The following is a 27,501-nucleotide window of genomic DNA, read 5'->3' on the forward strand; positions in this document are numbered from 1 at the left end:
GTAGACCTGCATGGTCAGATTAGCGGGTAGTCGGACCTACGTATGGGAGGTCGCACTAACGCTTGGTCCCCACTGGCGTATGGGGCGGACAGCAAATTTATAGGGGGGGCCATGGCCACCCCTGGCCGCCCCTGGTGGCGCCATTGGCGGGCGGGGGAATCCGTTGTGTGACAACGGAGCGAAGCAGCTGGATTTTGCACCCACGGTCAGTAGTATTATTAGGTGTATAGGCAAACAAACAAACAACAACCACAATGGCCATTATTCATTGTAGTATTACATTTGTGGGAAGTTAATACAATAAAGATTTTCACACAAACGTAATAAATCCCTGCAAACGTAATAGTTATTACATTTGTGGGAAATCGCGTGTTACGTGTGTAGTAGGCAGCGGCTGTTACGTTTGTGGAAGATTTATTACATTTGTGGGTTTATTACATGAAATGCTGCAGATTTTTATTACGTTTGTGGACATTATTACATTGGTGGGCGTTACAGGAGGGAAATACAGCATGTAAGGAGTGAAGAGAAGGAAAGAAGGAGGCAAGTATAGTATGTAGGGAGTGAAGGGGGGAAGAGAAGGAAAGGAGGAGGGAAGAGAAGGAAAGGAGGGAAGGAAAGAATAAACCCACAGAATAAAAAAAGCCTCCATGATGACATCATAGTCCTCTCAGAGCTCCGCCTGTCCGTCATCGTACGATGAAGATGATTGGCTGAGCTGTAAAGTGACGTCATCCCTCTGTGATGTCACTGTGATGTCACCGGGCACCGTCAGACCTCCATGCTGTCTGGTTTGGGCGTCCTGGTGATCCACAGGTTGGACTGGTTGGCAGAGGTGGTCTTGGTGCGGGGAGTACTGCAGAGAGAGACCTCATCATCATTATCATCATCTTCATCACCACCATCAGTGTTTCCATGGTTACCACACACATCACCTCCTGTTATGTTACAGTAACGTGTCGACTGTCACAGAGCTCCTGTGAAGATACAGACGACATGTTGATGACCTAAATGACGTCACATCCTCACTGCAACCTCGTCACATGTCCACGTTTGGTTATCAACATATGACGTCCAAGGTACGAAATGTACAGATTGCATACAGTCTCTTTCAAAATAAAAGCGCTACGTCGGTAAAACACCACCAACTGATGTTTTTTTCTTCAACAACACGCAAACGTGGTTACGTTTAGCCAACACACGTGGTTACGTTTAGCCAACACACACGCGGTTACGTTTAGCCAACACACACGTGGTTACGTTTAGCCAACACACACGCGGTTACGTTTAGCCGACGCACACGTGGTTACGTTTAGCCAACACACACGTGGTTACGTTTAGCCGACACACACGTGGTTACGTTTAGCCAACACACACGCGGTTACGTTTAGCCGACACACACACGTGGTTACATTTAGCCAACACACACACACACACACACACACACTCGGTCTCTTTTAGCCAACACACAAACATACATTTATATATATATATATATATATATATATATATATATATATATATATGAATCTGACTGGTGTTTGAGACGCTGAGTGTAGAGTGTGTCTCCACTGCAACACCACAGTATAAAGCACCGGATTCAGCAGATCACACACACACACACACACACACACACACACAGCGAGGTTGGGTGCTGCTCAAGGAGCTGCTGTAAATCAGCTCTGGTTAACAAGACATCCGAATGTGTGACCTGTCATAATCACTGAGTAAGCACTACGCGCACACACACACACACACACACACACACACACACACACACACACTGTAAAGGCCTGCATTTGCATCATCATCATCATCATCATCACAGCTGAGGATGCTGGGATCTGTAGTTTCAGTCATACCTTCTGCTGAGTATCTGAAAACAACACGTCCCAGAAGCCACCAGGATGAGCAGCAGCAGGGGGATTGTGGGTATGATGACATACACCAGTAACATGCCTGCAGAGAGACGGACGCAGACAGACATCAGACGTGTTCACAGGTCAGAGGTCAGAGGTCAAAACGGTTCCTACCTGAAGCTCCAGCCATGGTCACCTGAGGGGGGACCTCCTCACTGCCTGCAGGCTGTTTGACCACACCCCCACCTGCAGTCGCCTCTGAGGACACACACACACACACACACACACACATTGTGACCTCACAGTGGTGTCAGAGACGGAGGTCTTATCCTCTGGAGAACATGAACGTTTGAATCTATGGAGATTTTTCAGTCTGGTTGTGAAATACGCTCTCAGCCAATCACATATTTGGGCCATATTATCGCAAATGACCTGTCTGATGACAAGGATATCTTTAGGCAGCGTCGGAAGCTGTGTGCCCAAGCAAACATGCTGTGTGGTAAGTTCAGCATGTGCTCTGTATCTGTGAAGATCTCACTCTTTAGAGCGTATTGTACACCTTTGTGTCAGCATTAGAAAACTCACAGTGGTTTATAATGACAGCATGAGGTTTCAGGAAGCTCAAGTGTAAGCCATATGTTTGTTAGTGTCGGGGAACCTACCTGCTCTGCTGTTCTACGTAACCTGATGTATGGATTTATGTGTAGGGCATCTGAGTCAGAAAACGACTTAATCGCTGTTTTGGCTAACCCTTTACACAGTTCTGTCAGATTTTCTTCCAGACTGTGGAACCACTGGCAAACATGTCTGTATGTTGTGGAAGGCTTTGTATTTTGTGTATCTTGTGTGTTATTTTTCTTTCTTATTTTACTCTGCTGTCTTTTTACTGTTTTTTTCATTGTGATATGGATCCCCCTGGGTCTGAAATAAAGAATAAATTGAACATCGCTGCTCGCATTGTTCTGCAACAGCTGAGCCAATCACTGACAGACATGACGACTAACAGCTGGACAAATGGAATCTGCAGACTGACACGTCGTAAAAATAAAAACAGCGGTGCTCTGAAGAACCAGTGTGATGAGCCGAGACCTCGGAACATTTACAGCGGTGACATCACATGTGACTGACAGGTTACACAACCATCGGACAGACCGGCTCTCTGCCGGCCCCTTCTCTCTGCAGCGACGCGTGACCCCTGACTGGTCAAAAACATTTTGGAGAAATGTTTCTACAGCTTCATGAAAAATATCCCCCAAATCTGGTGATAGACAAACTGTCTGATTAATGGTGTTTGGAGCTGGTGGCGCCCCCTACAGAGCAAGCAAAATAATTTCACACACACTGTTAAAACATTATTATTTAACATTTTGTGATGATTAGAAAAACAACTCCTGATTTATGCTATTCTACATCCTATTGTTGCCTTTGTGGTGCCCTCTAGTAGTCGGTCTGAGTTAAACATTCAGGGTATGATTCAGGTCCACATGTTGACACAACCTGCGAGTGCTGTGATGATTGGCTCAATGATTGTGGAGTTACGTCTGTTTATGTGCTAAACCACGCCCCCTCTGAAGTCCATTGGTTCTTCAGAATGCAGTGAGACATCAACAAGCTTTTAATTACATTTGATACATTTTATCCGACAGTGATCCAGAGAAAATTTGGTACAAATCAGACCTACGGTTTAGGAGGAGATATCAAACTTGTCAGAATTCAAGATGGCAAAAAATCTAGTCAGACAGATCTGAATACATCTCAGGCGAAGACGAAGTGCTAGTTATTAACCATGTGGTTGTAGCAGTTATGCTAGCTATGCTGGAAGTTATTTCATAATGATGCTACACTCTGATGGTTGAATATGCTTAGTTTTTATAGACTCTTTTACTGTTGGTGAACAGTATGATGTTTTTTGGTGGGCGGGGATTAGCTGGAGGCAACCACCTGGTAACATCAAGACCCATACCTCAGTACTCAACCATATGCATCAAGTAGACTAGAAATTTGGAAGCTGGAGCTGAGAACCAGCTGAATGGGACTCCTTATTCATTCTTTCACTTGACTTGGTGAGTAAATTATTAAGAAATGTGGACACCCTTTTGCCTCTTTGGTAATTAGAGGTAGCGTTAACCAGCTTCAGTTTTCCAGTTGCCAGTCCTCACTGCTGCCACCAGATGAGCTGCTGAGCTGCTCATAGATCATAGACTGCTCTCAACACTGGTGAGCCATGTTGGTCCACTACTATTGTGCTTATCATACATAATGATTAAAGTCTCATGACCCTCATGCCTGTGTAATCAAACCAGGTCAGGCTTTCAGGCCTCGGTGCTGGAGAACCCTTTGGATGGTGAGCTGGAGAAACTGAACCAGAAACTGGATCCCCAAAAGGAGACTCACACCTAAGTAGGCCTCAAGCCTGCTCAACAAACAGTTCCCTGGTGTGGTAGGACTTTTTGCACGCATGAAACTAGCCCTGTTCCTGACACAGTATTTATCTGATATAACAGTTTAATACTGAACTGCCTGGGATCGTGCAATAACTGCCATAACTGAACCACCTACAGCATTAGTCACTTAAAAGCACCTAAACTTTAAAGACTTAAAAGTGTATAAACTGTTGGGCATTATTGGGACAGTGCAATTGAGTTTCAAATTGTTTATTGAATTATGTGATGTAATTTGTGTGAGAGTTTAGTGGTGTTCATTTTGTCTTTAGTTTCTGATAATGACTTTAGTTGTTCTTTTATCGCAGACATGTTGTGGTGTTACATACCTTGACATGTTTCGGCAGAAACTTCCGCCTTCCTCAGAAGTGTTACTTGGTGGTTGTGACGCATCTTTATCAGCTGAACCGGTCAATGAGCCGATATTAGGGAGGCGTGACAGGACAGTCACGCCACCTGCTGTCCGTCCGCCGCCTCTCCAGGACGCTGCTCCAGGTGTAGGAGACCATGTATGCCCCCTCGTCCCTGTTCATTGTCGCTGGGCCCTGCTTCCTTATTTCAATGGCCTCCCTGATCCAGTGCCAGTATTTGTTGTCCTTGGTGCGTATGACTCTGGCCTTGTCCCAGTCCATAAAATGATTTTCCCTTTGCAGCAGGGCCGGCCCTAGGACTTTGGTGGCCCTAAGCAAGATTTTGTTTGTGGCCCCAAAACGCGCACAGAGCAACCACCAAATCACACACACTGCTCGTAATTGAATTAAAACAGACATGCACATGATTAACAACAAATATCTTACTTTATTTTAAAACAATGTATCCTCAAAACGATATCAAATTCTGAGAGACAATTGCTAAGACAATTACCAATTGAAAAGTGTTCAAAATAAAAAAAAAATATATGTCAACATATTTAAACTATAAAAACAACTAACTTGGATTTAACAAGGCCTATAAGTAAAAACAATGACAAATGAACACCAAAAAGTAACATATTTTGACAAATAGCAATGATCAGAGTGCAAAATTTTCAAAATAATAAATAATAAAGTCAACAAATTTATACTATAAAATCAATTAACTTGCCTATAGCAAGGTCAATAAGTAAAGCCAATGACAAATGAAACCAATTAAAGCTAAAACATTCTGACAAATAAATAGAAAATAAAACTATAGTATAACAGTTCAAAGTATTCAAAATAAGTATAGTGAAATAGTGAAAAGTGTTAACTATTGTACAAAAGAACAGCTATAGGCTACTGTAAAAACTATAGCTTCATCCTTTCACCACCATCCAACATCAGCAAGAAAGTTCTCAAAATCTTTGCCTCCTTGCTTTTCTTGAAGCGAAATCATCAATGACATCCTCGTAGGACACCTGTTTGCCAACCTCATGGTTTATGCTAATGATGGCAAGTCCTGTGAGGCGGTCTTCTGCCATAGATGATCGCAGGTATGTTTTTATCAGCTTAAGCTTTGAAAAGCTTCTTTCAGCTGATGCCACTGTAACTGGGAGGGTACAGGCAATCCTCAGGGATATCCAAAGATTTGGATACAACTCTGTCAGTTCTTTCTTGTGGACAAAGTCCAGCAGTTCAAATGCAGACATCCTGTTTGTGGGTAGCTGAGGAAGATTCCTGATTTCCATGGCCAGCTCTCTGCCATCAATGTCAGCATCCTCTCCAATCCTCAATGTATTCTCAAGCTCCTCACATTGTTTCTTCAGTGCTTCCTCATCCAAGGCTGAGAAGTTCTGCAGCACCCCAAACTGGCTTTCAACTCGTCCAAGTGTTTCAAACCGGTCATCCAAAGATGTAATAGCAGAGTCCACTATCACATTAAAAAATGTGGTCTCTAGCCTCTTCAGGGCATCCTTGACTGGTTCATCTGGTGATTCATAAGCAAAGTGAGTCTTTGTGCTTCGCAGTCTCTTCTCCTTCAGTACAGTATCCACATGCATTTCCTCACATGCATCTTTTGCAGAAGCTTGTGCAGCAGCAAAGCCATTGTCTCTGTAGCTCAAGAGATGGCTCTTAGTGCTCTCCAGGAGGTTGACTGCCACATCCAGCTGCATTGTGGAGACTGCAGTAGCTTGCTGGCTGTGTTGATCATGGAGAGGACGTCATGCCACACAACTGTGCAGATTTGGAATCTGTATGACCCAACCTCCTCCGCCAAAGATTGTGCTTCAATTTTTGTGATGGCATCTGTTGCTTTTTCCCTGACTTCTAGCAATGCATCCCTTAGGCCAGATGCTTGGTAGCGCAAAGGAATGATGCTGTTGACACGGCTCTCCCACCTTGTCTCACTCCAGGACTTTACAGTAATGGTCACATGCTGTTTCAAAATGGACCATCTCTGGGTAGCAGCTGAGAACAGATTGTAAATCTTCTGAACATTGCCAAAGAAACTGGTTGCATCTACAGAGGTCTTGGCAGCATCAGCCACAACTAGATTCAAAGTATGAGCCCCACAGGGGACATACAGGGCACGTGCGTTCTTCTCCAAAAGCCTTGCCTGCACTCCTTTGTTTTTGCCCTTCATGTTTGCACCATTGTCATATGATTGTCCTCTGCAGTTACTGAAGGGAATGTTCAGTTCTTCCAGCCTGCTCAAAATGAGATCAGACAACGTAAGTCCTGTCGATTCTGGTGCAATCAGAAAGCCCAAAAAGTGCTCCTTGATCTCAGGTGTTTCTCCCAACTTCACCGTTCTGATCACAACAGACATCTGCTCCAAGTGGCTGAGATCTGGGGTACAATCCAAAATTATGGCATAATATTTGGACTGTTTAATTTCAGCCACCATTGTCTCCATAATTTTGTTACTGATGCATGAAATCACTTCATTCTGAATTGTTTTGCCTAAGTAGGTGGAATGTGAATACATTCCACTTTCAATTTGTTAACATGTTGCCTCATGACTGGGTCAAACTTGGCTAAAAGTTCCACCTCTTTTAAGAAGTTGCCATTATTCTGACTGTGTAACGTGTCAACAGTTCCCCTGAGACCCAGGTTTCTTTCAGCCAATGACTGAATAATGGCAATCAGCCGCCTGAGAACTTCCCTCCAGTGTTTTCGTGATGCTTGATGAGTGACATTTCTACCTGGTCAATTGTTTTGCCTTTCTTAAGTCGAAGCTCCAGTTCTTTCCATGTGACCATATGTTTGGTGTGATCAGGGCTGTTTTCATGGGCTTTCAACAGGGATCCAATGTTCATCCAGTCTGACAGTCCCTCTTTAACCAACTTGTAGCTCTTGCTGGAGAACAGTTTACAACAGAAACAGTAAACTGCATTGTTTTTCTTGGAGTAGACAAGCCAGCTTCGTTTAATTTTTTCCTCATTTACCAGTGTCCTATATGTGAAGTGGTAATGAAAGCGTCTTCCATCCTGCCTTCTGGGAAAGGTGAATGATGGGTCAACCTGAAATGGCCCTCTGCTTACAATGTCTGTCCTATCTGCATCTGACAGGACAGATGGCCAGTCAAATGAATCTACTGGTTGTGCTGCAGGTGGATCCTGGGAGGTGGCAGAGGGAAAATCAGTGGATGAAGAAGGCACATCAGTTATGGCCTCTGTAGCTGGAATCATAGATTGTGGTGCCTCAGCTACGTCCTCTGCGGCCACACTCACATCAGAGGACGGAGTAGATGCCCCTGAAGCTTCTGATGATGTTCCTTCAGTCATGGCAGTTGCTGACGTAGATGGACCTGGTGTAGTGGAGGTCGGTCCAAAATATTTCAATAACGCCCCTGAAAAAATAATACATTAAAATATTATTATTTTTATGTACGTTTATATGTTTTTATATGAGATTTAAAAAAATACAATTTAACCTAGCTTGGAAAGTAAATGGATATCCTTAAACTTTTTGGGCCAGTTCAGATATTGAATATGATATGTATTAAAATAATAAATCAAAACACAAATTTAATGTTGCAATAAAACATTAAAACTAGACTCCTATTCATGTTATTGCTTGGCCTGCAGCTTCAACACATACTATTGATGTGATGTGTGAATGAATGTATACCCCAAGAAACTATCATTCACATTATACACAGATGTTAATTATTGTTATAGTTTATTTTTTCTCTTTTCAAGTGAGGGGCTAAATACAGTGAGCTTTTGACAAAAATGTGCATCCTAAAATAAAATGGATTGACTATATAATATCACAAAAGAGTTGTTCTTATTTGACACATTGAACTGCCTGCAAGAGTCTGTTCATAATCCATTCTTGATTAAAAGCTGTGTTTTCACCGTCTACTTTTCACATTTCTTGACATGATGCAGCCAGCAGAGAGCCCTCATCATCCCCGTCCCCAGCTGTAGTGTTGAGCCTGACTGCCCGGCTAGCTTACAGGCTAGCTAGCTAGCTATGTATTATTACGTTTAATAACCCCATGCTTATACTGTTGACAGTGTTGCCGACATATCGGACACAACACTAAAGTGCTCTCACAATGCTATTTTTAGAATAGCTGCAATGCAGCGTGCTAGCAAGAAAAAGGCAGATTGCTCCAGTTAATTCACTGAGATTTAACAGTCACATTATAACATACCTTTATCTTGTGATCTTCTCTCCGCCTCCATCTTTTTTTTTTTTCGTCCTTCAGCACCACTCCTAAATTTTCTTTTAGGAGGAGCCATTTCTAACGCTGTTTTCCCAGACCAGCGTAATAAAGATTGGAACGTTACGTTACCCACAACGCCCCGGCGCCGGCGGCTTCCCTCCAGAGCCGTGCGGTGCCGTGTCACCATGGTTACGCACGAAGCAGCAAATCACAAACTGACTTTACTGGTTTATTTTTTCACTCCTGCGTATTTTTCCTGTATAGTTTGCTAATACATCAGTTTAAATTGATATGTTACCGTGATTTATATGTTGTATTGGAATAAAGAGAGGGACAAAATGCAAAATACACACTGATCATGTGGCCCCCTCTAGTGGTTGTGGCCCTAAACAACCGCATAGAGTGTTTATGCCAGCGGCCGGCCCTGCTTTGCAGTGATCTGTTATGGCTGTTTTGTATGTTTCTTGTTGTGCCTTTTCTTTTATTGATCTTGTTTGTCTTATTTTTGTCTCCTTCTCGCATTCCTTTTTATGTTCTTTTTTATGTGTGCTGAAGCTCCTCCCCAGTGTATGTTTTATTGCATGATTGGCATGGTATCTTGTATATGGCGTTGCATTTATTGTTTTGTTCGATCTTGTCTTTTGGGTGTACCAGAATTTGCCGTAGTTTTGTGTGTGGTTTGACCAGTGTGTTTATGTTGTGTTTCCTCATTGTTCTTTGGATGCGTTCGGTGACCCCTCTGACGTACGGTAGTGTCACCAAGCGTCAAGGTATGTAATATACTAACATGTCTGAGATAAAAGAACACTAAAGTCATAATCTGTGTGAACATATACTGCTTTAGGAAAAGTAAAAGGTGCACTGTAAAAGACTGGTTAAAATAACTACTAGTAGAACAACAGAATTGAAGTGAATTGAAGTAACTGTTATACTGAAAGGCCTGTTGTTTGTTGGTTTAGTTTTTTGTTTTCTCTTGAATCATTTCAAGTATTTTTTGTACAAACTTTTCAATATGATACCAGTAACTGCACTCGTGTGTTTCATTGACCCTAAACTGAAGCTCCAGAGGTCGAGCCTTACTAGCCCTACTCATGTTAAATTGTAACTTAGCATTAGCTTAGCATTAGCTTGACGCATTCAACACTTTGCATAATTGTAAGTGTTCTATTCTAAGTGCTACATTTACAAAAGTTATCACACTTTTTGAAATGTTGTTGTGTTTTGATGATATTGTTCAGTGAACTTTAGAGGGGGCGCGGCTCAGCACGTTAATGGCTTTTACTCCTTAACCACTGAGCCAATTGTCACAAAACTTGTAGGAAATGTCAACATAAGTATCTGTTTCATATTGTGAAAGTTTGATTCAAATCTACCAATAGAGGGCGCTACACAAGCAAAAAGATCAGCCAGAGATATTTACACAAAACTTGGTTTGCATCATCTACTCTCATGTCTCAGTTTATACACAAAATTTGAAAATGATTGCTTAAGGGGGGCATCTAAATTTCAAGATATTACATACTTCATCATAATCATAATAAATAACCAGAGTGTCCGACACAGCTTAAAGTTTTTCAGCACATCCATTGAATTGTGACAAAACTTTGTCGCACTGCAACCTATAGTCAATTCAGAAGTCCATCACTCTATATTTCTAAGAATATGCAAAATCAATTAACATCTATATCTCCAAAAGTCTTCATCTAAATGCAACCATCATTGGCACAAACATTCTTTGGATACTAGATGTCACATGTTTCAAATGGTGTTCAGATCACTTTAACAGTTAGCTCACAATGATGTTCATTATCTTGTTATAATTTGTACTGTATGCACAACATTTTCTATTTCATCTCATTTGAAACCAAATGTCACCAAAATATTTGACAATATACCTGAAATCAGCAGAATGATGTGCAATTAGTTTTATCACCACTGCTTTAGCTGTTATTGATATCTGTGTTAAAGATAATGACTAATGAACTTTAAAGGGGGCGTGGCTTAGCAAATGACTCCACAACATTTGGACCAATCACCACACACCTTGTCTTAAGAGGTACCAGGCACAAATCCTGAAAGTTTCATTCAAACTGAATGGGGACACCACAAATACAAACAATGGGCATGCAGTAACACAAATCAGACTAAAAATCAAAAAAAATGCTATCATTGCAAAACTTGGAGGCTTTCTAGTGATGGACGTTTATGTTTCGAAATAAATGAAGAACATATGGAAGCTATGACCTTATAAGGACTTTGTGCTCACCTGTGCCCTGCCCTCCAGGTGTGTTAACATGTTCCTTCACAAGATGGCTCTCTGAAAGAAAAAACAAACACAGGAAAAGAAAGAATGAATTCAACAGATGAACAACAGAGCAGAATGATGAGGTGTTCAGCAGAGAGTGAAGCTGATTGGCTGATGGTACCTGGTTCATATTTGCAGATAAAGTTGTGTTTCATGTTGCAGCGGTCGTCATTCCATTGGTAGAGATAAGCCCCGCCCAGACCAGGAAAGGCAGTTGGTTGATGATACATTACGACGCAGGCCTCTCCTCCACAGGAAGGCTCGTCAGAATACCAGTTCCTACATCATCATCATAATCATCATTATCCACATCATATCCAATCATTGGCTCTTCATTAAGCTCCGCCCCTTTGTTACTGTGTTAATCAAACTTTCTTATGACCACAGCAGTGACATCACACTCACCTGAAGGAGGCTAGGCTGCCGTCAGTCCAGTGGTAGAGCTGCGGACAGGAAGTAAAGGTGTTGCTGAGTTCAGGATGAGTCTGATCGACTCCATCCACCCGAGTCAGACCGATCCAGAAATCACCATCTGCTATACCGCCTCCTCCTGCACCTCCTCCTGCACCTCCCACTGCTCCTGAACGCAGCTCCTGGAGACAGGGAGGAGGAGGAGATGAAGATGACTAGGGGTGCGTTCAGCCCCAACAAAACATTGAACATCCTGATGTGTTGCAACTATAGCAGCTGAGAAGGTCATTCTTTGTCTTCTCTTCAGATGAGAACAGTTTAAATGTGTTTCACACTAAACATGCTTAACGTTAGAGTCGCCATCCAAAATGAGCCCTTCCTAAGTCCCGCCGCTTTTCATTCTGTGCTCCAATAACAGTTGAGCAACCTGCGAACCCGGGTACCCTGCTACCGTGATTTACTATATGCCAGGCTCTGCGTTGAAAAGAACATTTTCACAGACATTGTTTATAGTCACATATTAAGTTAGCTAATTTTAGCAAAAGACTTCCCACAGGACAGACAGGCAGGTCGCTGACGTTTTTAAGATGACATGAATTATCATTTTCCAGAAAAGAACAAGGCTCATGTTCATCCATTCACTCCTGTTTCTCTCCTCAGCTCCTTCCTCCAGCTCCTCCTGGAGGACCCCAAGGCGTTCCCAGACCAGATGAGATCTATAATCCCTCCAGTGTGTTCTGGGTCTGCCCCAGGGCCTCCTACCAGTGGGATGTGCATGGAACATCTCTAAGTGGAGGCCTCCAGGAGGATCCTGATCAGATGTGGAACCACCTCAACATGAAGGAGCAGCGGCTCTACTCTGAGCTCCCTCCGGATGTCTGACTCCTCCCCCTATCTCTAAGGCTGAGCCCAGACACCCTACAGAGGAAACTCATTTCAGACAAAGAACGACCCTGGCGCAGGAACAACACTCATGTTTGACCTTACACCGAGTATGATGACTCGGCTCTCACTTTGGTCATACAAGGACCAGATGGCTCGTAGCAGCGACCCTGTAATCCCACAGTATCCCCCACAATACTTCCCACAGTACCCCCCACAGGACTCCCCACAGTACCCCCCACAATACTTCCCACAGTACCCCCCACAATACTTCCCACAGTACCCCCCACAGGACTCCCCACAGTACCCCCCACAATACTTCCCACAGTACCCCCCACAGGACTCCCACAGTACCCCCACAATACTTCCCACAGTACCCCACAGGACTCCCACAGTACCCCCCACAATACTTCCCACAGTACCCCCCACAGGACTCCCCACAGTACCCCCCACAATACTTCCCACAGTACCCCCCACAATACTTCCCACAGTACCCCCCACAGGACTCCCCACAGTACCCCCCACAATACTTCCCACAGTACCCCCCACAGGACTCCCCACAGTACCCCCCACAATACTTCCCACAGTACCCCCCACAATACTCCCCACAGTACCCCCCACAGGACTTCCCACAGTACCCCCCACAATACTCCCCCACAGGACTTCCCACAGTACCCCCACAGGACTTCCCACAGTACCCCCCACAATACTTCCCACAGTAACCCCCACAATACTTCCCACAGTACCCCCCACAATACTTCCCACAGTACCCCCCACAAAACTTCCCACAGTACCCCCACAATACTTCCACAGTACCCCCACAGGACTACCCACAGTACCCCCCACAATACTTCCCACAGTACCCCCCACAATACTTCCCACAGTACCCCCACAGGACTTCCCACAGGACTTCCCACAGTACCCCCACAGGACTTCCCACAGGACTTCCCACAGTACCCCCACAGGACTTCCCACAGGACTTCCCACAGTACCCCCACAGGACTCCCGAGGGACTTCTCTGGGAATGGCTCGGGATCCTCGAGAGGGAGCTGGATGGATGGAGCTGAGGAGAGGGATGTCTGGAAGACTTTGCTCAGCCTACTACCCAGCCTCAGATAAGAGGATGAAATTGGAAGCAGAACTGAGTGAAGGGATTACGTGTACTATGTGGTTCTTCTTACCTGTGAGACTGTCTGAGCATCTCTATGAGCTAATAACTTTATGATGATTATAGGAACTATCATTACTCATTGTGCGCACTGCCTTTTCAATACAGGAGGTTTATTGCTGCTGATTGGGTAACACCTCTGACACACCCATGTTGCACACCGCTCCAAGGAAACATGACGTTCTACCTAGAACTGTAGCAAAACAGTGTTTCCAGACCGAACATGCCCCGATGGTAAATCTCACCTGCAGCAGGTTTTCGATGTCTGTCTGCTCGGCTGGACTCTCGATGCTGAGCAACGACCCTCCGTCCATCTCACAGGCCTGATGTGCCTCCCTGAATGCGACACGGCTCGACACATCATGGAAATATGCAATCTTATAGCAGGGACGCTCTGGACCCCCCATACACACCGTCTGACCTGAGAGGGAAAGACACAGTCTTAGTCCTCCCCACTGTGGGTCGATTGACTCAACTAAGAAGCTTCTGTCCTGCTTGATTAGAACAACAAGGTTTCCCTTTGGCTTGAGCTCTGACTAGGAGGGTTCCTGGCTTATTCCTTCCTAGGAGGCTTTTATCTTACCTGATCTCTGATAGCAATCTCCTATTATTATAATTCTCCTTTCTTTATCTTTGATGCAGAGGCTTCCTTTTGACTTGAATTCTCATGAGAAGAATTCGCTCTTACTTGATCCCAACCTAGGAAGCGTCTGTCTCGCTTGATGCCTAAGTGAGAAACTACCTTCATCCTTCCTCTCGACCAAGAAGTCTTCCTCTTCTTCGATCTCTCACTAGAAGATTTATTTCTTGTGTAAACCCCGATTTAAAGCTTTCTTCTTCCTTGATTTGTGATATTGGGCTTTATAAATAAAATTGATTGATTGATTGATTGATTGATCTTCAAACCTTACAGACAACAGGGATAAACAAGATGCTGATTTTATATACACTTATTATCAACCTTTTTCAACCTGGAAGTGTTGCTGTTGTTGCTGTTGCTGTTGTTGTTAGTGTGAAGTCACGGTGACTCAGTCTATAGACTGTTTCACTGGATCTGCATTGTTTACTTCATGCCAGCTGATGTCATCCATTCATTCATTCATTCATTTCTGTAACTGCTTATCCTGTTGGTCCTGTAGGTCATGTGGGGTGGAGCCTATCCTCACCCTGGACAGGTCACTAAGGCCTGTTTCCACTGAAGAAGTTCCTGGTACTATTTGGGGGGCAGGAACTACTACAGACGAGAACATCCTCTCGCTTGGCCCTCTCAACCGCCGTGTCTCCACTGAGAGAGCGGAGTAGGAGGAAGGTTCCTGTGAAGTTACAGGCTCCGGATGTGACGTAATTGTTGCGCGACCATTTTGACCGGGGCGATGTAGGGATGCTGTTAGCTGTTAGCCAATAGCGGTGTCTGTAATAACTCACTAAACTCACAAAGTGGCCCGTGAAAAAAATATTTTTTCCACCAGATGTCTTAGTTACAACATGATTGAACTAACTGGAGTAGTTTCATGTCGTATCCGATAACGGGAGGCTTTTAACAGATAGCTTGCTGCTGCTGTTAGCTGTCCCTGTCAGCTGATGATTTCTAGACATCGTGATTTACCAAAACTGAATAAATACCACACATAGCAACACAAAACTACTTTGCTAGCTCAGTCATGTTGTAACTAAGATATCCGCTGGAAAAAATATTTCTTTCACAGGCCATTTAGTGAGTTTTTTTTACATGGCGGCGGAAGCTATGTGAACGAGCTAACCCTCGTCTGCTGAGTTTTAAAAATGCTGGCTTGTTGCTTTCTGTTGACGTCACATTCCGCCTCAAGTATATCCAATCAGCACCAAGTAATCCCCAAGCCCCAGCCAGGAGTTTTTCTAGACTATCACAGGGCTGACACATAGAGACAGACAACCATTCACACTCACATTCACACCTACGGACGATTTAGAGTCACCAATTAACCTGCATGTCTTTGGACTGTGGGAGGAAGCTGGAGCACCTGGAGGAAACCCAGGCTGACACGGGGAGAACATGTCAGAGCACCTGGAGGAAACCCACACTGACACAGGGAGAACATGTCAGAGCACCTGGAGGAAACCCACGCTGACACAGGGAGAACATGTGGGAGCACCTGGAGGAAATCCACGCTGACACGGGGAGAACATGTCAGAGCACCTGGAGGAAACCCATGCTGACACAGGGAGAACATGTCAGAGCACCTGGAGGAAACCCATGCTGACACAAGGAGAACATGTCAGAGCACCTGGGGGAAACCCACGCTGACACAGGGAGAACATGTCAGAGCACCTGGAGGAAACCCACACTGACACAGGGAGAACATGTCAGAGCACCTGGAGGAAACCCACACTGACACAGGGAGAACATGTCAGAGCACCTGGAGGAAACCCACACTGACACGGGGAGAACATGTCAGAGCACCTGGAGGAAACCCACGCTGACACGGGGAGAACATGTCAGAGCACCTGGAGGAAACCCACGCTGACACGGGGAGAACATGCAGACTCCACACAGAGGGACTCCCCCACCCTGGATTCAAACCAGGAACCCTCTTACTGTGAGGTCACAGTAGCCACTGCGCAAGTTTAAACAGTCGGTATCAGTGACACAATCAAGTTCCAGAAACAGTTTGCTGATGTCAGGACAGCACAGTGTGTGTGTGTGTGTGTGTGTGTGTGTGTGTGTGTGTGTGTGTGTGTGTGTGTGTGTGTGTGTGTGTGTGTGTGTGTGTGTGTGTGTGTGTGTGTATCTGTGTGTGTGTGTGTGTGTGTGTGTGTGTGGCTGCAGTGATTAATACACACTCTGGTTCAAACACACACTCAGACCTACTTTAAGTGATTAGCTGGATTCTCTTCTGCACCATCATCACTTTACTGTTAAAGCCACTAAAGAGCTCCATATATATCTGTCTCCCATCAGCCCCCTTTCTCCCTCCATCTCTCCCTCCATCCCTCCGTCTCTCTCTGTTAAACTCAGTTTTGCTTCCCTGGCGTCTCTGTTACTTGCTGTCTTGCTGCTGAGGCAGGTTGTTCGTCAGCAGACGATGGACGATTTGTTGTGATGATCAAACACTAATACAGACTGGAGATCAGATTTACTGGAAGAAAAGAATAAAAGCTGCTTTGTGTTCAAACTGTTGATTCAGGTTTTATTACTTTTTATGACATGTGTGACAGAGCTTCATCATCATCATCATCTGCTGATTAAATACCGACTGGCATTATACCAACGCCCAGGCAACCACCAGGAATCTCTGTGGCAACCAGCCTGAACACGCTCATAATTCCCTCACAAACCACTTTACCAGCTGACCGCCCAGCGTTGAGTCTTTGTGTCAACTGACGCTTCAGCTTCTTTCAGCTCTCACTGTCAGACGCCACTTTGACTCTGTACACCGTAAAACATCTGACAGCAGCCAGATTATTATCATACTGTAATTACTGAAGTCAACAGGCCTCTATTTGAGACAGGCCTTTAATTAATCTCACATTAAACTGTGTCCCAGCAAAGATCAGGAAACACAATCAAACTGTTAATTTAAACCAGTCTGAATATTACTGTATAGAAATTAGTCTTCAGATAATATATCAGTTATCAATCATTGATTTGATTGAACTCTGAGAGGATTACATCACCTGACACAACATCACATTATCCTGTTAAAACACTCCTCATAACTGTGATTAATCTGGATAAAAAACCCTTTTGGTTCTTGTGATGTGAGGACTCTTAGAGACTGAAGGAAGATGAAGAATTGACAGAATAATCCAGGAACAGACACATAATCTGACTTTATGACAGCTTCAGAGAAAACGTATGGAGTCACTGCTTGTTCTGTCATCATGCAGGGAAATCTGAGTGAATCACGATCACACTGACTAACGTTAGCTCCAGTGGGTATTCAACAACCAGTTTTATACATCTGAAGAAATTTGGTAACCAGACCAGGCCTTTATTTGTTTAAACATGTAGCCACAGTGGGCTGGTAAAAGGGACCAGGCTTTTAATTAAAGTTTGACAATATTTCAGTTTCAACATCACCTCTACTCCACTCAGTGCGACACCTTTAACACCGGTTAGTTTAAATAAAAATCAAAACTGAAACATTACGAGAGGAAGCTGAAGTGGAGAGTGAAGCCCTGAAGGTTGGAGCAAGAATCTGTAGAAATCAAACTACTGCAAACATTACATTACCACCTGAAAGGAGCTTAAGTGGAGTTTGAACTGAAACATTAAAGAAGTTGAGGTGTTAAAGTTGACAGGAAGTGACCGCCATGAGACGGCGCATCATCTCTAGTCAACGACTCTCTGTGCTTCTGATCTGTAACGTCGACAGGAAGTGACCACCATGAGACGGCGTATCATCTCTAGTCAACGACTCTCTGTGCTTCTGATCTGTAACACTGACAGGAAGTGACCACCATGAGACGGCGTATCATCTCTAGTCAACGACTCTCTGTGCTTCTGATCTGTAACGCTGACAGGAAGTGACCACCATGAGACGGCGTATCATCTCTAGTCAACGACTCTCTGTGCTTCTGATCTGTAACGTCGACAGGAAGTGACCGCCATGAGACGGCGTATCATCTCTAGTCAACGACTCTCTGTGCTTCTGATCTGTAACGCTGACAGGAAGTGACCACCATGAGACGGCGTATCATCTCTAGTCAACGACTCTCTGTGCTTCTGATCTGTAACGTTGACAGGAAGTGACCGCCATGAGACGGCGCATCATCTCTAGTCAACGACTCTCTGTGCTTCTGATCTGTAACGTCGACAGGAAGTGACCGCCATGAGACGGCGCATCATCTCTAGTCAACGACTCTCTGTGCTTCTGATCTGTAACGCTGACAGGAAGTGACCGCCATGAGACGGCGTATCATCTCTAGTCAACGACTCTCTGTGCTTCTGATCTGTAACGTTGACAGGAAGTGACCACCATGAGACAGCGTATCATCTCTAGTCAACGACTCTCTGTGCTTCTGATCTGTAACGCTGACAGGAAGTGACCACCATGAGACGGCGTATCATCTCTAGTCAACGACTCTCTGTGCTTCTGATCTGTAACGTCGACAGGAAGTGACCGCCATGAGACGGCGCATCATCTCTAGTCAACGACTCTCTGTGCTTCTGATCTGTAACGCTGACAGGAAGTGACCGCCATGAGACGGCGTATCATCTCTAGTCAACGACTCTCTGTGCTTCTGATCTGTAACGTCGACAGGAAGTGACCGCCATGAGACGGCGTATCATCTTTAGTCAACGACTCTCTGTGCTTCTGATCTGTAACGCTGACAGGAAGTGACCGCCATGAGACGGCGTATCATCTTTAGTCAACCACTCTCTGTGCTTCTGATCTGTAACGCTGACAGGAAGTGACCGCCATGAGACGGCGTATCATCTCTAGTCAACAACTCTCTGTACTTCGTTCTGATTTGCAGCTTTTCAGACTTATTCTGTGGCTGAATATAATTTATAGCTTCTTAAAATCTGAATGAGGATAGTGATAGTGAGATACTGGCTACAGTGATGAAACAAAACCAGCATCAGATGGACTGTATTCATAATCAATACGCCACAATAATATAAATAACCAGCGTCAATTCATCAGTCAGTGAGAATGTGTGTGGGCGGGGCATAAGCACATACAGCCAGCAGCAGCAGCGACCCACCGTCTGACACCGGCACACCGTGAGGACAGAAACAGAGAGCTCTGTGGGGACGGAGCACCTGCTGCAGCAAGCCAACACACTGTCTGTGGCCATTTTGACCAGCAGACTTCACTACAAGCTGATTGACTATCGAAACAGGTGACGTGCTTTAAAACCAGCCGCGGGCCATTTGACCAGCTGAGTGTCAGGTGACACCATCAGCCGGCTTGAGTCAAGCTCAGACCGGCCAGTTCACACCGCTGACACTTTTCTCTGACATGATTCGTCTCGTCGTGAATCGTCAGTCTGAACTGAACTTTAGACGTTGGCCGTTCCGAAACTTTGTAAAAACAACAAACAGATGAAACATGAAAATGATCAAACAGCTGATATTAAAATGATCCAGGTTCTTTAAACACAACAAATATACACCAGTTTATTTCCACTCAGATCTGAGCTGATGATGTTATTAAGTATTTAATGCCTTCAAATCTTATTAAAACATTAAATTAACATTTCAGATACACCTTTATTCATTGATATCTGATATGGCTGAACATGTTTGATTCATTGATCATAATAAATCAAATGATTTTATCTGTACTGTTTAAGGATTTTTTTTAAAGAATAAAAAACCTTTAATTTTGACTCTAGAGAAAGAAACACATGGTGGAAGTTTCATCTGTAGAAAATACAGAAAATTTTTAATATTATTAATGAAATATCTTCATCCATGCACGAGATGCTTGAAATATTTCTTATGTAATAATCTTAAAATCCTCTCATTTTACATCGTTAATACAAAATGTCTACCTTTAAAAAGCTGACACATAACCTAATCAGGCCCCGTCTTATCTTCAGTTCAGGTTTCATTCAAATACAAACTGTGACAGACTCACCGCTCACCACCCGTGCTCCCTTCACCTGGGCCACCATCATCGCCATGACGACCTCGACCATCAGCAGCATCGTCCTCTTATGTTTTATCACAAAAATAAAATAAAAAAAATCTTTCAGAGAAAAAAACAAAACAGCCTCAAATAATTTCAAAATAAAAGCTGTTTTGTTTCCTCAAGTCTGTCTGGTTGTTTCCATCTCTCCTCACTTCCTGTCGTCTCTGCTGCCAGCATGTGAAGCGTGAGGCGGCGAGACGCCTTCTGTCCAACGCCAACATCTGAGCTCTGTCTTCTCCGCCTCTTCCCCCACTCCTCCTCCTCCATCTCTCCTCCCCCACTCCTCCTCCTCCATCTCTCCTCCCCCACTCTTCCTACACTCTGATCAATGCAGATGTACACCTCCTCTTTCATTGGGCCCTGGGGGGCCACACACACACACACACACACACACACACACACACACACACACTTTAATTCACTTAAACACACACAGGCAACTGATTGGTTCCCAGCAGAGCAGCTGATCAATACATGAATCCCTCTCACTGATAACTAATGACATCATCGATGACATCATCTGATATCTGCTGCAGTTCTGACCAACCTGAGCTCCGCCCCCTCACCTCAGTCACCCACACACACGCTAAAAGGTTAATCTGATGCTAAGATACACTTTTAGCCCAGCTAAGCACAAAGACTGGGAGCAGAGGGAGACTGTTAGCCTAGCTTAGCACAATGAACGGAAGCAGGGTCTTTGTGCTAAGCTAGGCTAACAGACACACAGAACTGAAACCAAATAATCTGAACTCTCAGAGTTTTTATCCAGTTTAGTTCTTAAATCAGATAAAGTTATTATTGTAGGCGATTTTAACATTCATGTCGACGTTGATAATGACTCCCTGGCTACCGCGTTTATCTCATTATTAGACTCCATTGGCTTCAGTCAGGGTGTACATGAACCCACTCACTGTTTTAACCATACCCTCGATCTAGTTCTGACGTATGGAATTGAAATTGATAACCTAAAAGTCTTTCCACAGAATCCCTCGCTATCGGATCATTATCTGATTACTTTTGATTTCTTTTTACTCAATTACACGCCACTCAACAACAGTTACTATACTAGATGTTTATCAGATAGTGCTGTCGCAAAATTTAAGGAAAAGATTACTCCGTCATTAAATTCAATACCAAGTCCCTCAGTAACAGAGGTTTCCCGTACCGACTTTGATTATTTTGTCGATAGCATCGTAGGCTCGCTGCGAACAACACTTGACTCTGTAGCTCCTCTTAAAAAGAAGTTAACAAAGCAAAGAAAGTTCGCTCCTTGGTATAACTCTCAAACCCGTAAGTTAAAACAAATATCGCGAAAATTTGAAAGGAATTGGCGATTAACCAAACTGGACGAATCTCGTTTAATCTGGACAGACAGTCTCAAAACTTATAAGAGGGGCCTCCGCAATGCCAGAGCAAACTATTACTCAGCATTAATAGAAGACAATAAGAACAACCCCAGGTTTCTTTTCAGCACTGTAGCCAGGCTGACTGAGAGTCAAAGCTCTATTGAGCCTTGTATTCCTTTAGCCCTTAGCAGTAATGATTTTATGAGCTTTTGTAATGACAACATTCTAACTATTAGAGGCAAAATTCATGACCTCCTGTCCTCAGATAGTACCTATCTAACCTCAAACACAGCTGTAAGACCTAATATATATTTAGATTGCTTCTCCCCAATTTCTCTTCAAGAACTGACTGCAGTGATTTCTTCATCTAAATCATCAACGTGTCTCTTAGACCCCATCCCAACTAGGCTACTTAAGGAGGTCTTTCCTTTAGTTAACACTCATATATTAGATATGATCAATATATCCTTATTAACAGGCTATGTACCACAACCTTTTAAGGTAGCTGTAATTAAACCTCTACTAAAAAAGCCCACCCTGGATCCAGAGGTGTTAGCCAACTATAGACCAATATCTAATCTTCCCTTTATGTCAAAGATCCTTGAGAAAGTAGTCAGACCAGCTGTGTGATTTTCTCCAGGATAATAATTTATTTGAGGAATTTCAGTCAGGATTTAGAGTGCATCATAGCACTGAGACAGCACTAGTTAAAATTACAAATGACCTTCTGATTGCTTCAGACAAAGGACTTGTCTCTGTACTTGTTTTATTAGATCTTAGTGCGGCGTTTGACACAATTGACCATCAAATTCTACTGCAGAGACTGGATCACTTAATTGGCCTAAAAGGTTCTGCACTGAGCTGGTTTAAATCTTATTTATCTGATCGTTTTCAGTTTGTTGACGTCCATAATGAATCATCCTTACGTACCAAAGTTTGTTTTGGAGTTCCATGAGTTCTGTGCTCGGACCAATCCTATTTACTCTATATATGCTTCCGTTAGGTAACATCATTAGAAATCACTCTATAAATTTCAATTGTTAGGCAGATGATACTCAGTTGTATTTATCAATGAAGCCAGAAGAAAGTAATCAATTAACTAAACTCCATAACTGCCTTAAAGACATAAAAACCTGGATGAGCACCAATTTCCTGATGTTAAATTCAGACAAAACTGAAGTTATTGTTCTTGGCCCCAAACAACTCAGAGACTCTTTATCTGATGACATAGTTTCTCTAGATGGCATTGCTCTGGCCTCTAGCACTACCGTAAGAAACCTCGGAGTAACATTTGATCAAGATTTGTCTTTTAATTCTCATTTAAAACAAACCTCACGGACTGCATTTTTTCATCTGCGTAATATTGTGAAAATTAGGCCTATCCTGACCTGAAAAGATGCAGAAAAATTGGTCCACGCTTTTGTTACCTCAAGGCTGGATTACTGTAACTCTCTGTTATCAGGTAGCTCTAGTAAGTCCTTAAAACTCTCCAGCTAATTCAGAATGCAGCAGCACGTGTACTAACAGGAACTAAGCGAGATCATATTTCTCCTGTTTTAGCTTCTCTGCACTGGCTCCCTGTAAAATCCAGAACTGAATTTAAAATCTTACTGTTAACTTATAAAGCTCTAAATGGTCAAGCTCCGTCATATCTTAGAGAGCTCATAGTGCCATATTATCCCACCAGAACACTGCGCTCTGAGAACGCAGGGTTACTCGTGGTCCCTAAAGTCTCCAAAGTAGATCAGGAGCCAGAGCCTTCAGCTATCAGGCTCCTCTCCTGTGGAATCATCTTCCTGTTACGGTCCGGGAGGCAGACACCGTCTCCACATTTAAGACTAGACTTAAGACTTTCCTCTTTGATAAAGCTTATAGTTAGGGCTGGCTCAGGCTTGTCCTGTACCAGCCCCTAGTTAGGCTGACTTAGGCCTCGTCTGCCGGAGGACCCCCCTATAATACACCAGGCACCTTCTCTCCTTCTCTCTCTCTCTCTCTCTCTCTCTCTCTCTCTCTCTCTCGTATTCTATTACTGCATCTTGCTAACTTGGCCATTCTGGATGTCACTAACTCGGCTTCTTCTCCGGAGCCTTTGTGCTCCACTGTCTCTCAGATTAACTCATATCACAGCAGTGCCTGGACAGCGTGACGTGTGTGGTTGTGCTGCTGCCGTGGTCCTGCCAGATGCCTCCTGCTGCTGCTGCTGCCATCATTAGTCATTAGTCATACTTCTACTGTTATTATACACATATGACTATTGTCACACATGTATACTGCCAGATATTAATACATACTTTCAACATATTGTACCGCAGTAACCAGAACTATAACTATAATATTATTACTTTCATTAATGTTGTTGTAAGCTACTGTCATTACCTGCATCTCTCTCTCTCTCTCTCTCTGTCTCATTGTGTCATACGGATTACTGTTAATTTATTATGCTGATCTGTTCTGTACGACATCTATTGCACGTCTGTCCGTCCTGGAAGAGGGATCCCTCCTCAGTTGCTCTTCCTGAGGTTTCTACCGTTTTTTCCCCGTTAAAGGGTTTTTTGGGGAGTTTTTCCTGATCAGCTGTGAGGGTCATAAGGACAGAGGGATGTCGTATGCTGTAAAGCCCTGTGAGGCAAATTGTGATTTGTGATATTGGGCTGTATAAATAAAATTGATTGATTGAATTTATTGATTGATTGATAACACTGGAGAGAAAATGAGGTCAACATTCTTTAGTGCCTTCAGACAGACAAACCAAACAGCTGACATCCTCCTCCTCCTCTGTCTCTTCCTCCTCTTCCTCAGTGTCAGAGCAGTGTGTTGCTGTTGGATCACAGCCTGGTGATCAGGGTCGGAGGAGGAGATGCTGGTTCGTCTCTCTATCAATAATTTAATCTATCAAATTAAACCACGTTTAATTCATCCATTCACTGATTGGTCGGAGGGAGTTTAATGAGGTCATCATGAGCAGGTGAGGTGTGTGACAGTAAACGCAGCCTGCGTCTGTGCGTCTCCTTATTGATCAGAAATGTGAGACGGTGAAGCAGCTCCTGATGTGTTTCAGAGCATCAGTCGTTAAGCCCCTTTGTGTGTGTGTGTGTGTGTGTGTGTGTGTTGGTGGGAACAGGAGGTGAACATGTGCAGTGACGTGACAAACACTCTTTATTGTTCCTCTGATGGAGAACAGAGATCAATATGATCAATACGAGTCTGAGATGCTTTCAGTGTCGCTCAGTAGTGTGGACACACAGACCCTGAACGCAGCACGGACACATGAGCCTCGTCTGTCCTCAGACACCAAACACAACATCACCTCCAGCCACAACCAAAATATAAAGAGTCAGTTGTTTGGCTCCGCCCACCGCTCAGGTTTCCATCCATGTCTGTGAAAACATGATGATGTCACAGTGAAGATGACCTTTGACCATTAGTGTGTGAATTCTTCAGTTTTGGGCAAAAACATGTTTTGTGAGGTCACTCTGACCTTTGACCTTCGACTGCCAAAATTATAATCAGTGTATTCTTCAGTCCAGGTGGACGTTTTTGCCAAATTTGGAAAATTCTCTGAAGGTGTTCTTGAGATATCACATTCATAAGTGAGACCGATGCAAGGTCAGAATGACCTTTGACCCATCAAAATCCAATCCAATCAAATCAAACCAACATCCTCAAGATGTTCTGGAGACATTGCATTCACAAGAATAAGAGGTCAAGGTCACAGCAGCCTTGACCTCTGACCCTTGACCACCAAGCTCCAGTCAGTTCATGGTTCAGTCCAGGTGGATGTTTGTGTCAAATTTAACGACATTTCCTCAAGGTGTTGAGATATTACGTTCACAGCTGAGAGACGGACAACGTACACACCACCTGAAAACATGATGCATCCAGCATCTACTGGTCTGCTGTTGCTACTGGTCAGCAGCAGCTCCTGACTTCAGAGAGGTTAAATCAGTGGTTTCCTGAATGGAGTTTGGCTCTGAAGACACAGCGATGTCCACAACTTTTCACTGTGGGATCAGAAACATCCCACACATGTATACTATCAGATATTAATACATACTTTCAACATATTGTACCGCAGTAGCCAGAACTATAACTATAATATTATTACTTTCATTAATGTTGTTGTAAGCTACTGTCATTACCTGCATCTCTCTCTCTCTCTCTGTCTCTCTCTCTGTCTCTCTCTCTGTCTCATTGTGTCATGTGGATTACTGTTAATTTATCATGCTGATCTGTTCTGTACGACATCTATTGCACGTCTGTCCGTCCTGGAAGAGGGATCCCTCCTCAGTTGCTCTTCCTGAGGTTTCTACCATTTTTTCCCCGTTAAAGGGTTTTTTGGGGAGTTTTTCCTGATCAGCTGTGAGGGTCATAAGGACAGAGGGATGTCGTATGCTGTAAAGCCCTGTGAGGCAAATTGTGATTTGTGATATTGGGCTGTATAAATAAAATTGAATTGAAACAATGATTCAGACCGCTCAGTGGAAACGGATCTGTAGCAGACAGGATTCTGGACGCCATCTTTATTCTGCTGCCGCATCTTGTGATGCGTTTCTTTTTGTCCTGGAGGATCTTTGGTTCTGACACTTCATCCCTTCGTTCAGTATCAGATCAGATCATTTTACTGACACACTTAGACTCTGAAACCCAACCTGTGTGTGTGTGTGTGTGTAACATCATTATGTAACAATCAGACAATGCATCACAATGAACCTGTTAAAAGGTTTTACAGGAAGTGAGAAAGTACCAGGCTCTCAGTTTCATGTTGTTCAGACGCACAGTGATAAAAACATATGTTAGATTGTTACAGTAAAAATAACGTTAGCCTTGTGTTTACAGCTGCTTGTTTAAAGCAGAAATAGAAAACTTATCTACTTCCTAGCGCACCAGCTCGTTAGCTAACGCTGTCCCCTGATCAGCTCCTGAGTCCTGGATCATGACAGGATATAGGAACATTTTAGGAGGAGCACTGAGAGATGATCAAACAGACGATGGATCATACATGTTGGTTTCTGGCTGCAACATTAGCTCGCTGACAAGTTTACACTTTAACGTCTCCTTCTGTTGATACTTGGATTAGTGCTGAACTGGTCTGGAGGAGCACATTCACCTGTCCTGAGGACAGGGACATGAAATCCCCGGGGACTGATGAGACAAGCGTCCTGACTCTAAGTCAGACTCCGCTGACCATCAGGCTGTGATCTGCTCCTCTGCTACAAGAACCAGAGGGAGGGCAGGACGTCAGCGGGGTCTGTCGGCTCTCCTCCAGTGTCCACACACTCCTGGATGTGGAGACATGGGTTTGGTGTCCCTGTCCTCAGGATAGCTGGACTCGTCCCTCTGGACCGTCCATTTCAACATTAACCCTCGACAGAGTATCAACAGACAAGACGTTTTTATTTATCATTTTAAAGTGGAACTTTTCAGCTAACTTAGCTAACGTGCTAACTGCGCTAGCTAACGCTGGCAGCCAGAAACAAACAGCTGTGATTCACTGTCCCATGACTTAAACAAAGAACACGCCTTCTTGCAGCGGTCCGTCTAAAACGAGCGATGGTTGAAGTGACACGTTATGATCAGAGAGGTGATTGGCTGAATTAAAAACTGAGAAGTGTTTGATTGACAGACAGATGTGAGCCTCTGATTGGCCACATTAAAAAATGCCTGACAGACATCCCGTCCTCTTCAACTCATCTCAAACAGTGGCTCTGCAGCAGGATGATACCGCAGGGACACACGTGTCAATGACCACAGTTCAACAACAACATCCTGTCACTGTGTGTGTGTGTGTGTGTGTGTGTGTGTGTGTGTGTGTGTGTGTGTTGACCACAGTTTGAACCCAAAACTTTGCGTCTTCTTTAAAACCTCTGACAGGAAGTTCAGAGTTCAGCCGA

The 27,501-nt window shown here is 43.9% G+C and overlaps 1 protein-coding gene across 1 annotated transcript; it reads right to left on the bottom strand.

Annotated features, from left to right (window-relative positions):
* Window positions 1-432: 432 nt before the first annotated feature.
* On the bottom strand, window positions 433-20,474 carry chodl (chondrolectin). Its single transcript, XM_049565620.1, has 8 exons — window positions 20,211-20,474; window positions 13,887-14,062; window positions 11,586-11,773; window positions 11,302-11,459; window positions 11,142-11,192; window positions 2,034-2,117; window positions 1,863-1,959; window positions 433-856 (listed from the first exon to the last, which is right to left on the bottom strand). Exons 1-8 carry the CDS (start codon window positions 20,278-20,280, stop codon window positions 772-774), a joined length of 909 nt encoding a protein of 302 aa, XP_049421577.1. The 5' UTR covers window positions 20,281-20,474; the 3' UTR covers window positions 433-771.
* Between the last annotated feature and the right edge of the window lie 7,027 nt (window positions 20,475-27,501).

This window comes from Epinephelus fuscoguttatus, linkage group LG21 (genome assembly GCF_011397635.1).
Source record: "Epinephelus fuscoguttatus linkage group LG21, E.fuscoguttatus.final_Chr_v1".
In the NCBI taxonomy this organism is placed as follows: Eukaryota; Metazoa; Chordata; class Actinopteri; order Perciformes; family Serranidae; genus Epinephelus; species Epinephelus fuscoguttatus.

Coding starts and splice junctions, on each gene's coding strand:
- chodl (XM_049565620.1), bottom strand. CDS start 20,280: ATGCTGCTGATGGTCGAGGTCGTCATGGCGATGATGGTGGCCCAGGTG. Junction 11,774..13,886: donor ACATCGAAAACCTGCTGCAG/GTGAGATTTACC, acceptor CCCTGTCTCCAG/GAGCTGCGTTCAGGAGCAGT. Junction 2,118..11,141: donor ACCTGGAGGGCAGGGCACAG/GTGAGCACAAAG, acceptor GTGTGTCCTCAG/AGGCGACTGCAGGTGGGGGT.